Source organism: Malania oleifera, chromosome 3, assembly GCF_029873635.1.
Source record: "Malania oleifera isolate guangnan ecotype guangnan chromosome 3, ASM2987363v1, whole genome shotgun sequence".
Classification (NCBI taxonomy): domain Eukaryota; kingdom Viridiplantae; phylum Streptophyta; class Magnoliopsida; order Santalales; family Ximeniaceae; genus Malania; species Malania oleifera.
In genome coordinates, this window is record NC_080419.1 from 118129713 (window position 1) to 118143908 (window position 14196).

The 14196-nt window shown below is 34.6% G+C and overlaps 1 protein-coding gene across 4 annotated transcripts in view; it reads right to left on the reverse strand.

Moving 5' to 3' along the window:
- The window catches only part of LOC131150835 (E3 ubiquitin ligase PARAQUAT TOLERANCE 3-like), a 52445-nt gene that overhangs the window by 6580 nt on the left and 31669 nt on the right, over nt 1–14196 (reverse strand). For 2 of the 4 annotated variants that reach the window (XR_009135616.1, XR_009135615.1), the window contains exons 15-16: nt 12828–13523; nt 12401–12603 (exon numbers count right to left, since the gene is read on the reverse strand). Coding sequence is in view for 2 of the 4 variants with exons in the window: in XM_058101831.1 (XP_057957814.1) it covers nt 12854–13523 (670 nt within the window). In the remaining 2 variants the exon portion in view is untranslated. The other 2 variants (XM_058101831.1, XM_058101830.1) reach the window with 1 other exon arrangement.

Consider the following 14196-nt stretch of genomic DNA (forward strand, 5'->3'; position numbering starts at 1 on the left):
ACTGAATCAAACCGGAATTACTCGGGTTTGTAGGTGAACCGGTCCGATTTAGTTCGGGTAAAAGGGGAACCAAGAAGCTCGATTTGGTCTACAATTTTCATGTTTAAAAAACTAGCATAACCGAACCAAACCAAACCATATATATTAAAATATTATATATTTCTTTATTCAATGAACTAATCAACTAACACTAAGACCTAAACCCAAACCCCTCACCCCTCACGAGTCAACTCCAAGTCTCCATCTCCATCTCCATCTCCATATTCAAGCATTACCCTTCCTCTCAGTAAAACCCTAACTCCCTAAGTCCTAAGATAGTAAGACAAAGATCCTACCCACCCTCCCACCTCCACCACTCATCGGCCTCTCTATTCTTCACAGCTCCTTTTCTTTCCGCCTCTAGCCATTCGCGAGCCTGACGCAACTACCACCCCTACTAGTCGCGGCCACTACCACATGCTCTCCTACACAAAACAAAACTAACAAACCAACAAGCAAAACCAGAACAAACCGAGATTAATAGGTTTGGTTTGATTCAATTTTTACGCTCTCTTTATTCTAATTCAATTTCTCAAAATAAACCAAAACCTATAAATTTAGTTTAGGTGTTTAATCTACTAAAAAACCAATTGAACCAAACAGATTACACCCCTAAATAAAACAATCCAAGTTGTCCTGATATTGGTAGAAAATCACTAAAAAGATTAAGATATTACAACTATTTGAATTGTCTAGGCCAAACCACAAACTTGTTGGAGAGTCATAAAAAACATTTATTCTATTTTAAAAAATAAAATTGATTTCTAATAAATTGTCTTTCTTTTCTCTTCTACTCACTCTTAGTTTTTCCATTGGAGAATTCATCTCCCTCGGAGCTGCAACGCAATTGAAAGATTGTGATTCTTCCAAATCTCCGAAGAACATATTTTCAACATAATCACAATGCAATTGAATTGCAATTAGTGGTGGCGCCAAGACTTGCATTCGTATTGCAACAGCAACACAATTGAAGGATTTAGAATTTTGAGTCCTTATCCTTTTGCTTTAGTGATGGATCAACTGACTAAAAGTATTCAAAATGAGGTTTCATGATATATGTTGTTTGCAAATGATATTGTATTAATTGACGAAACTAGGGACAGAGTAGAGGCTGAGTTAAAATCATGAAAGAAGTTTTGAAATTTAGAGACTTTAGGATAAGTAGAAATAAAACAAAATATATAAATATAATTTTAATAATGATAGAAGGAATATTTGAGACAAAGTTAAACTTGATGATGAAGAAATAAATAGCACTTGTAGATTCGATACCTTGGATCTATTATGCAAGATGAAGGAGAAATTGAAGATGATGTAATGCATAGAGTTAAAGGCAGGTTGGGTAAAATGGAGAAGAACTTTAAGTGTGCTTTGTCACCATAGAATACCCTTAAAATTGAAAATGAGGTTTTATAGGGCAATTATAAGACCAGCTATGCTATATGGATTGAAATGTTGGACGACGAAGAAACATAATATCCAAAAAGTAAAAGTTGGCGAGATGAGAAGGCTTAGATGAATGAATGGTATAACATTGAAAGATAAATTAAGGAAAGAACATATCCGTAGTAAGTTAGGTGTAGCTCCTTTAGAAAATAAGATAAGGGAGAAACGACTAATATGGTATAGACACTAGCAACATAGGTCACATAGTGCACCTGTGAGGAAGAGTGACTTAGTTATTATAGGGGCAGTAGAAGGAATAGGAGTAGACCTAAAATAACTTGAGAGGAGATAGTGAGTAAAGAATTAATATCGTTAAATGTATAAAAAGAAATGGTTCATGATCACATAAATTGGCGGAAAATGATTCATATAGTCGACCCCACCTAGTGGGATCAAGGCTTGGGTTTTTTTTTTTTTTTGTTGAATTGATGGTGTTGCTGTCCCTTAGAGCATCTCTGGCACTAATTTCTAATCCCAAATCATTGAAGGGTCTCCTTCATCAGTCCCAAAAGAAAAAAAAAAAAAAAGAAAAATAGAATGGTTGTGGAGATAATTTGGTTGATATTGGCGGGATGGTGCATGTTGGTGAAAATTGGGTTGTCTAACACTTGGTGCAAGTGTCACACCCATCCACGTAAACAATTGTTGATGTTTGCCATCAAGGGAACTGTCAATTTGAGCTAAGGTTTGAAGTTCACATTGAATATTGAATTGATTCAATAGAGCCTATTCGCATAATGGCAAATCACTTATTGGAGAGTTACAAAACAAATTTGTTCTATTTTCAACAAAAAAAAAATTGATTTCAAGTAGAATTTCTTTTCTTCTCTTTTCCTCTCTCTCAATTTCGCCATTGGGGAATTAATCACCCTCGAAGCTGCAACACAATTGAAAGATTGTGATTCCTTCGAATCTCAAGACAACATATTTTCAACGCAACCGCAAACACAATTGAAGGATTTGGGGTTTTAAATTAAGCTGGATTATTGGTGATGGATGACAAGCAGTAGGGTTGAGGCTTGGGCACAAATCGCAACTAATGGTAGTGTTAGGACCAAAGGAGCCTATGGGTGGGCTTGATATACATAGATGAACATCAACTTGACCCAAAAGCTTAAATCTATTGGGTCTTGGGCCCAACCATGTATATAAGCACCCATTCACTCTAATTTTCCAATGTGGGACAAGCTCACAAGTGGAATTCTCAACAATCTCTCCCTTCACTTGTGAGTTCCAACCGCTCCCCCCTTGAACAGAAACCATCTCCCTTATGAGAGTAAGCCAAATTCCCAAACAGTTGCTCAAGTGGGCCTTACCACTAGCGCCTTATGTGCCTCAGATTGCATTTCACGTGCCTCCAAACCAATCCTACCTCCCACGTCTTGACCCTATTTAAATCCATCCCCATACTAGATGATCCTTATTGGCCTAGGTCACACACTTGGTCCTCCAACTGTTAGCATGTCAAGAGAATTAGCTTCACGTTTCAACTTTTCACGATGTTGCACACCTAGAGTTACGAACCGTCGACTCCGATACCACTTGTTAGGCTTGATACACATGAGTGAACACCAACTTGACCCAAAAGCTTAAGTCTATTGGATCTTAGGCCCAATCATATATATAAGCACTCATCATCCACTCTAATTTTCCAATGTGGAACAAGTTCACAAGTGGAATTCTCAACAGGTAGCACCGAGGCTTGCACTTAAATTGTAATCATAACGCAATTGAAGGATTTAAGGTTTTGAATCACAGCAGATGGTCGTCTTGCCAATGTTGTAGGATGAGGTGGTGCTCAACATGAGCACATCCATAGGGATCTACATATTTGCTAGCCACACCACAACAACCATATTGAGATATTCAAAGGATGAATTTCTGAAATTTGGAGTCATCTTTGCCAAAATTGAAATCATCCCTTTATAGTTTCAATCCCAAGCTTATGACGAGATTGAGGCAAGTAGAGAGGCATGTGCTCTTGGTCCTCTCATTCTTGATCTTTGATTACCAAGTACCAAATGGAGACATGGAGGAGAAGGGGGGGGGGGGGAATGGAAGGTCGAAGAGGACATCTCTATAAAATGATGGGAGGAAACCATCCACAATTATCCAATATAAAAAGGACAATCCTAATTTTAGGCCAATACAATCCTATTGGTATATTGCACCAAACATATTTTTAGGATACTTTGCCCAGCCTAGCCACTAAACCAAACACACCCTTAGGTAATTAGTTTAGATTGTCTAAAAAAATTTAGGAGGCAAAATTGTGCAAAAATATTTAACTGATGTAAGTTTAAATCTTGTTATTTGCTAATTAAGGTAGCCAATGTATTATTTAAAACTATTCTAAAATTGATAAATTATTTTTCATATTCAATTTTTACCAAAACAAAAAATCTAGCCAAATCAATAGAGCCCTAGTTGGCTAAATGGTTGAGCCAACACCAAGAATGACCCAAACATTTGCTTTTGACAAAAACGAACGACGGCCACCAAGATTAGTTGGATACTTTTCATGTTAGAGTGGTTGACATTATCCTTCATACTGTCACCCTCACTCACAATAAAAAATAATGTTACCTTAATGTTGTGCAACTCAAGTATCATTTTCTCTCCACTAAATGCACGTAAAAAAGAATAAATAAAAGCATAAATGAAAGTCAAAAAACAATACAACTTACATAGAAAGTAGTACTAAGCTGCCAATGTTTTTCAATTTGGGCTAGAGGAAAAAAGGCTCATGCAAAAAATATAAGTTTGTCACAAGTGTAGTAATCATGGTTGTAGCTTTTCTGACTACAATCACACCTACCTTCTTTTGTTAGGAAAAAAATAACCAAATTTCTCTTTAAGCAAAATCCTTGCTCCAAACAGACCCTTAAGGGGTTTTTTTTTCCTAGGAAAATACAGAGGAAAGGGGGCAGGGGAAGAGGGGTTAAGACATGATTACCCTCTACTTCTCGTGGTTGCTAGAAATACCACCTATACCATCTTATTTATTTCGTGATTAGTTTGAAGCCTCCCTTTTAAATCAAAACTCTTTCGTTGCAATATTTTTCCTAAGGTTAAATCTACCTTTACTAATATTCTAGGTGGCTAAAAATAGGCTTTGTATAAGGTATTTGGGCCTCCCTTGGTTACAACTCATCCCTCTGAAAAGGATTGGAGAATTGCCTTCCACAAAATATTTGCTAGAATTAACTCTCGGACTCATAACACCCCTCTTGTGTTGGTAAATTACAATTAATAAGTTCTTTTTATTATCCAAGCATATTGATGCTCTGCACTAGTCTCATCCAACTCAATGATTTCCCTAAACCCTTTAGTAAAGGCCATCTTGATCTTAAACTTCTCGTTGAATGGAAAATCCTCTTTTAGTAAATTGGAAGTCAAAAAGAGTTGCTAATGTGTTTGTCAAATCCACTTACAGATTAAAAGGTAGTCTTTCGAGTCGTCAAAGCTCTTACTGCCCAAGGATCTAGAAAAAAAAACTCCTCAACATCACGAATGAAGTGCACACCTACATTAGAGGCTTTGGAAAATGCTAAATGATGCAAGTCCATGTCATCATCAATCCACCTATGTTATACAGCATGTTTCTGGAGGCTTTACTAAGGACGGTAAAATAACCCACTTGTATTTTGACCACTAGAATATTTGGTGCTCTCTAGCGAAGCATTCTAGTCCTATTTCTCCACAATTCTTTGCATGCTACAGTGGGTGCTTCTAGTAATCCTCAAAGGCAATGGCAATGGCAATGGCAATGGTGTCACATTTCCAATGCTAAAATTAGACCTCTTGATTGATGGTATAATGCCCAACCTCCTGCTTCTGACTCCATCTCTTAATCAAAACCATATTCCTAAATGCTCTCCTATAGCTTGATAACAAGTTGCCCACCGTAAGCAAAATTCACAATTGGAACCCTACTACACTGTTAATATTTGAAAAACCTAATTGAAAATTTTGTTAATCAATTTGCTTGTATTACTTTCAATTCCAAATTTTCCCAATTTTCTGATATCGATTCGATTTTGATTTATATTGGTCTTGAACCAATGATTGCTTGAACTAAAGTGATATATAATTAAATAATGTTCTAAAATTAAAAAATAAAAATGCATGGTGTAACGGTCCTGGCCCCAACTCCTGTGATGTATTGTCTGCTTTGATCCACTGGTCTCACAAGCTTGTCCTATAAAGAGCACCTCTTATAGTCAAGTCCAAATCATCCTCTTAAGCTCAAGATCTTCCTAGTACACATCCAATGTGGGACCGTGACAAGCTCTCCTGTTTGATTTCTAATTTCTAACGCCCTCGTCAAAATAACTTACACCTCTATGTAGGACCCACACATATGATAATACCCTCGCGGTAAATCTGGTAAAGCATCGAACTCATTTAAGTTGCGGATTTATAGCGGTTCGAATCAAATAATCAGTGACAAATGACGGATAAACCGTCATTCTCATCCTAATATAATTTTTTACCATCCAAACAAACAATTTATTTTGTAGCACAACAGCTGAATTTATTTTTAAAATTATAATTTAGTAATATATTAAACATTTAATAACTAATCACAAAATTATAATTTCTTTTTATTTTTCAGGGCATGAATATATAAACTTTTATTTTGATCACAAGAAAACTAAGTATTTGAGATTGAGTTTGAATGCGAGGATAACGTAGACCTAGAGACACATACACTAGTGCAAGTGTTGAGAGTGCGAGATTAGATCTTGACCAATAAAACTTATGTTAATTGATTTGATATCTAATAAGCATGACCATAAGAGATTATTAATGAATTTAAATATTAGTTGTTAGCAGATAGACAAATATCCATCAAATAAAATCCTAAAACTGTCAACCAACTCATTTAGAAACGAATAAAAAAAAGTTCAAACCATAATCAACTCATTTAATATGCGAATCGATTATGAGTCAATTTAAGTAGGTTAGATTCAGTACGAATTAATAATTTCTTTTTCATTTTGCCAGGTCTACCTCAAGGCAGCTCTAATACCAACTGTAACAGTCCTGGACCCAACTCCAGTGATGTATTGTCCGCTTTAACCCATTGACCTCATGAGTTTATCATATAAAAGACGCATCATATATTTAGAGTCCAAACCATCCTTATGAATCCAAGATCTCCTTAGTACACATTCTATGAGAGATCATGACACATTACTATATTTTATTGGAAGTTTAGGACCATAGTAAATAGTTTTGTGGCTAATGACACCAAATCAAAGCTCAAAACAAAAGAAGTTAAAACCTACTAGGGCACAATTCCTTCTCACTTCTCAAATTCTCATTCTCTCACCTTAAGCCTCCAAGCTCCACTCATACCTAACCACAACAGCCATGAACCTTGTTGCCTTATGGCTGTCGCTCATCATAACTTGCCATCCAATGTCCTCACCAATAACAGCTTTTCAAATCATTGCATCACAACTTGCCTCCTCACTTGAAACCTTTGGGAGCGCGCACGTTTGTCTTCTTGAATTGAATCAGAAGCTCATAATTAAATAACTTCGCATTCTCGACTAAGCTTTGTATCTTTTTTCATTTTCCCCAAAAACCTACATTTTCTCCCCTTTTTCATTTCTACAAGAAGCCCATTGAATGAATTTTTATAATGTTTTTTCATACAAGGTAATCATATTCAGTTCAAATCAAAAGTTGAACCAAAGCTTTTGATTTGTTTTAGGTTCAGAAAATCTCTGAGCTGATAGGATCGATTCACTTCCAAATATAAAGGTTCAATTCAGATACCCAAACTGTGAACAACCCTAACAGCAAAGAGCAAATGGGGCAAGAACACACCAGGCTACACGATCATAAAACTATGCAAATTTATTTAATTTAAAAGCCTTTAAATTTAAATTTAATTATTTTAATTATTAATCATTTCTTGTTATTTTTATTTAACAACTAATTTCTAGAAAATTGCAGGGTGGAAATGGATATTTATAGGCTTGATTGTCCCACCTTTAAATAGAAAGGGCCTTGAAAACTTTGGGTCATATTACTATATTTTATGTTATGTTTGATTTATATAATATAATTGAATGCAATTGGAATTTTGAACAGAGAGCATTGTGAAATTTTCATATTCGATTTCATTCCACCTAAATTTATTTCATTATTGTGTATCAAACATGCAGTTAATGAAAAAAACTAAAAGCTCTTGACTTAGCAAGCCGACCAGATAATAAAATTGAATTGTAAAATTAATTTTCTCAAAAATAAATTTAAAAAATTCATTGAAAATTTATTTTAAAGTTGTAAATGAGCAAATTATACTACTCCCTCAACATTCAAACACATTGCACCGGGTTGCCTTCATATGAAGGGTCACCAGTGTCCTTTCATATTAAGGATCAGTTAATATGTTGGCAGCCACATTATCGAGTAAAATACCAATGAATCTCCAATGAGGTAAGAGAAATGCTAAAATATGTAGGCCCGTGATCATCACGGACCCACGTGTCAGGAGATGATCTCTTAACACGAAGGTCCATGATGTCACGGCCCCATGTCTTTTGACATTTCCCATAAGGTAATCTTCTTGAAGAATTATTTGTATGGGTGCTTGCTGCCAGAAATTAGCAGCAACTACTCGCTCTCCAGTGTTTTGCCAAAGAAAAACCACAATATGAACTTTTGTGCAAATTGTATTCCAACACTAAACACTATTACACAGATGGACATTGAATAAAATAAGAGTAATGCCAAAAGACATGAATCCGTGACCATCACGAGCCCACGTGTCAGGAGATGATATCTTGATACGGAGGCCCGTGATGTCACGGACCCATGTATTTCGACATTTCCCATGACATAATCTTCTTGAAGAATTATCTATAGGAGAGATTGCTGCCAAAAATCAGCAGCAGCAACTCACTCCAGCATTTTGCTAAAGAGAGTGCAGAGATGAACTAACTTTAGTGCAAATTGCATACCAACTCCAAACACCATTACATGGATGAACCTCAAACGAGGTAAGAACAATGTCAAAAGACACAAAGTCATGACCATCACGGGCCCACATGTCAGGAAATAATCTCTTGACATGGAGGCTCGTGATGTCACGGCCCCATGTCTTTCGATATTTCCCATGAAGTAATCTTCTTGAAGAATTATCTATAGGGGTACTTGCTGCCAGAAATCAGCAACAACTCACTCTTCAATATTTTGCCAAAGAGATTCCAACATATGAGCTTTGTATGCAAATTGCATACCAACACTAAACACCATTACATAGACCCCTTCTTTCTCTCTTTCTAATTAGTAAGAAAAGAAAAGGTAGAAAAGTATACTTTAAAATACAAAATTTAAAACAAATTTAGTAGTAAGATAAGAAGGAAATCTCTGAAAATAAAACAAATAACAGAATCAAGATGTGAAAAAAAATCATATAGTTAAACAATTCAGAAATCAAGGAGAATGTTAGAGAAGTTAAAAAGAAAAAAAAAAATCTATAAACTTAAAAGTAAAAAAGGTGAAATAAAAGGAAATATAATTGAAAATTTGCAGATTTTCAAATATTTAAAAATTCAATAAAATGACAAGGTATGTAGAAACTCCTCAATATTGTTTGGGGACATAGGTTTCAAGTCTCAAATTACATGTATTCGGATGCAACAGTATAATTTTGTATTACATTTTATCCAAACACATATATCAACATCCAAAGCCTAAATTTTGGACTTCCAAACACACAATTAAGCTTTAAAATCAAGAAATTCGGGAATTATTTGTTATCACTATCAAGAATTATAAAAACGAAAAAACAGAAACAGAAACTAAAAGCCCAAAATCAACAATCAAAATTAGTTAATATTTCTAAAATTAAAACAAATTTAAAACTTCATTGATCAACTTCTCATTATTGTCCTTGAATCAAATAACAATTAAAAATAAAATATAAAATAAAAATACAAATTGTTTTCATATGGATTTTATTATTCTTTTTTTTATGAATATTTCTATTTCATTTATGTTTTAAATTCATGCGATCATCATAAATTAATTTTAATTAAAAAACATATATAAAACTACTTAACTAATAAAAGTTTACTAAATATTTAAAGTATTCTGACAATAAGTTACTAAAACAAGTAGAAACTATCAAAATTGATTTTCATCCTTTTTTTTTTCTTATAAACTCAAAAAAAATAAAAAACTAACAATGTCAAGAAACAAGTTCTCATAATTGTATCACCACTATAGAGAAACTAAAATAGAAAATTGAAAACAAAAATTACTAAATAGACCCTAAATAATTAGGATTACCCTAGAAAAAACCCTTAAAAAGTTTAAATATTATAGCCATCAAAAACCAAGTTCAAATGTAAGATAATTAAAGCCAAGGGGGACAAAAATACCTTAAATATACAAACTTCTGTCATATTATTACGACAAAATCATTTAAAGCCATTTCTATAATTACCATCATTATATAGTAAAATAATAAGGGCATTTTTCAAAATGTTGGAAGGGCGCTTTTATGACATTTAACACCAATTTCTCAATTTAGAAACCAACCCCACCCCCCCACCCCCCAAAAAAAAAAATATGTACCAAATTAACCACGGGAAAAAATCATCAATATAAGTGTATATAGGCTTACTCCAAGTGACAAGTGAAGTTAGACTTTGTTGAGCCCAATATTCCAGATTCAATCCCCCATTTGTGGTTTACTTAAAAAATTATTATAAATGCGTCAGGGACAGGTGACAATATTTTTCATCCACCAACTTTGTGTCATCCATATGGGTTTGAAGGGTTTGTCCACGTTCAAGTTTTGGGTTATTAAAAAAAAAAGTGTGAACAGGAAATAATTCCCATCCCTCTTATAAGTCTACTTCTCCAATAAAAAAAATACCTAACTCTAATCATAACACTAACCCCATTCCATACCTAACTCATACCAAATCCTTGGGACCAAAGCCAAAGATACAAATTGCAGCTTCTTGATTATTTTATTCTCATTCCATTAAAAAGTAACACACCTAATATCAGTTATCTAGGATTGAGTCAATTTGCTCTATAGTCGAGCTTTGCACGTTAATAAAATCAAGCATTTAACATTTTCCTAGCACAAACCATGCATGACGACATGGGCCGAAGTGCACACTAAAAGGCCATGCCTCGTCTTACCATGCATGATTATTGTTTTATTTAACTATCGTCAGGGACCCAAAACTACCACGAGCTCATATAACAACACTAGGAAGGTTCTGATACTATCACGTTGGCCCACTATGTCAAACGCCCATAACGAGTGGCATTTTCCTACTTCACTCAAGGATGATTTTCAGCAAGAATTTTGTTCAGACAAATGAAAAGAACATGAGAAAATTTTCGTATTTTCTTTTTATATTAAATGCTATTAAAAATAAAGAATTATTCTAATATAATTAAACTTTAAAATTTTGAATGTTAATAATTTTTAAAATTAAATTTTTCTTTATTAATTTGATATTTTTTTTATTTTCTTTCAATTTCCTTAATGACAGGACATGAAAAGGTAAAATCCTTCATATTTTACTTTTCTTTCCTCAACATCCAAATGGGCCGTGACATGAATAGAATTTGCATCAAGTATTTATATGTATCCAATTTGTTCTGAAGTCCATTTAAAGTTTGGGAGAATAAAGGAAAAGAGAATAAAAACTAATTTTCTTAACAATTTCTCTCTCAAGTATAATTAAAATTTTAAATATATTCAAGTGACTAAAACTTTTTAAAAATTTAAATGTTAATTACATGTAAATTTAAACTTATATCAATTGTTTTTCTAAATATTTTGTTTTCACCACTTTTCACACACACACATTCTTCTTGAACTTTACTAAATAAGTAGATATATATATTATTAAAAAATAATATCCATGATTTTGTTCATTCATGGTAAATAGGATTGTATTATTATTGGAGCAAATCAATATAGATGCCTGTCTGAAGCATTTATTTAGCAGATAAAAAATTTTCAGACCGCAGTAGGAGTCTAAAACCAAATATATCCAACTATATGGAATGAATGATTCAGATGAGTCATTGCTACATTCAACCCCATGTATCACGAGGCAAAATGAAGGGCCTCCCTGGCCCAAATGGAGTCTATGGACTACAGGCAGGCACCTAACCCAACTCAACACGATTATGATAACCTGACCAAACTATAAAGCATTATGGACTACAGGCAGGCACCTAACCCAACTCAACACGATCGTGATAACCTGAACCAAACTATAAAGCATTATGGACTACAGGCAGGCACCTAACCCAACTCAACACGATCGTGATAACCCGAACCAAACTATAAAGCCTCCTTTCTGAAGACCCAAACACAAAACAAAAAATGAGTAATGCTAAACATGATGGGTCCATAACCATCACAGGCTCACGTGACAGCAAAAGAACAGTGAATGCACGAGCCACCCCTCTCTTCTAATCATCTGTTGTGTCGTAAGCCTGTAATGTCAGGAGTCCGTAATATCACAAGCCCATGACAGAAAGGGAATGTCATGGTCCATCAGTTATCTCATTGAACAGAAAAGATGAAGGCGGCAATACATGGGAAGGGTATGGGCCAAAGGATTCAGTTGATGAAAAGAAATAAACAAAAAAGGGGAGCTGAGGAGAAAACAATCAAGAACCTAGCTCAAAGAAATAAGTAGAGCTTCAATTTAAAAAAAAAAAAGAGTTTCTTCGGACACTCAGCTATCAGGCTTCAGACATTTACATCCCATGTTAAGACTTTAAAATGGCCTAGAGCTATGTGAAGCAGCATACAGAAGTAAAACCCTTCTCAGGTAAGGGTTTCAATCTAATTGGGAATATAAACGAAAGTGATAACTAGAAAGCATTCAGATTATTGGGAAGAACATACCTTTAACAGCTTCAACAATCTCAGCAAAAGATGTTTGGCCACCGCATAAAAGGATCCAAACCCTATACTTAATTTACCATTGCTCCTCTGGCTAAAACTTTTGTTTGCTATCTTCCATACTTCAGGCTAAAAAAGTGTTAGTTAGCAGAAAATAACAAAGGATAATCACGATGTTATTGTCCAAAAGCGTCCCCCTACTAGATCTGTATCAAAAAAGCCAACAGAGAATTCACATTAGATCTGAACAAGACTACGTGTGTCCATAGTTGTGTGCAACTTAATAATTCCATCACTTCTAGGCAGATAAAAGATGATAAGACATAGCTAATAATATGTTGATACAAATATCTAAAAATGCCCAACTAAAAAATGCAAGGTACCGGGTGAATCACCTCACTGAGATATGTGACTTCATATACACATTTACCTCAGAAGACAAGTCTGTTGCATGTATTAGTGGACCCTTTTCCGTTTCTGACAATGACAGTCCTCTCTGCAGTACTCATCTGAACCACTGACCATTTGCCACCTGTCACGACTCAGCTCAACATTCATGGAATCTGCATTGTGCCTAGAGTATCTGGAATCATGATAGCAATCCCTCTCTTTCTTCTGTTTTATCAGCTCACTGGAGAAACTAGGTTCCAAACCAGATTCTGAGTGGCTGTGATGTTTCTGATGATGTCTTTTGGCACTGGACCCTTCCCTCTTCCTTTTGACATCTTTCTCTATTTTGATTTGATTACGACTCTGACTAGAATCATTGCAACACTGTCCCTTTCTTTCTTTGTGGTTTTTGGAGCTTTTAGAGTGATGTCTGTGCCTATCTTCACTGCACCAACTAGAGCTGTTGGGCATATCTTCTACTTCTGAACTTGATTTATCCAGAAGATATGGCCTCCGTCCTCTTGCAGCAATTGAGGAATGATAAGTTTTCTTGTGTCTTTCCTCGACAGAGTGGGCGTCATCATCTGAATGATCATGCCATTGTTCCCTATGCGATTCTCGATCAAAGCTATCTTCAGAGTAGTTTGCAACCTTGTCCACATGAAACTTATGGGCATGTGATCTTTCTGGCTCATACCGTTTATTGAAACAATCTTTATCAGCACTGGAATGTTCTCTGGTAAGCATAGAAATCCTTCTTAGGCACCAGAAGTTTACACAATTTAAGAGGGAAAAAAAAAAAAGCTTCCAAATCATTAATTCTAAATTTTTTTTTAATAAAAATGAGTTTCAGCGTAGAAGCTTGTGGCGTCAAACAAGGATTTTCACTTCATTTCTTAATTGCACGAAAAGATATTGAAATTATTTCCCTATCATTTAAAACTGAAGAAACTCTGCTAGGAAACAAGGTATTAAATATCCATTTTGATGGAAAGCAACTTACACAATTGAAACTTCAAGAAATGTAAATAAGGATAATAAATATATTCCTGCTAAGTATTTGCTATGTAGACTCTATAAGTTACACAGCACCAAGCATACTAGGAACAAAAATCATTAATATATCATTCATATATTGGTCAAAACATCCAGCAGCATAGTTAATGTTTACACACACATGCATGCATACACATATTTCTATCTCTATGTTCGTGTGCTTATTGAACTAAATATATTTGTATATATTCATATATAGATTATAAAATATTGAAGTTTTTTGATAATTTCAAGGATAAAATCAATTTCAAGACAATTTCCAGATGAATTCTCAAATTTCCTGAGGTAGCGTTTGTAAATATAGATTTCTGGGTTCGGATTTGCATTTGCATTTGTGGGGATTTAGTAGAAAC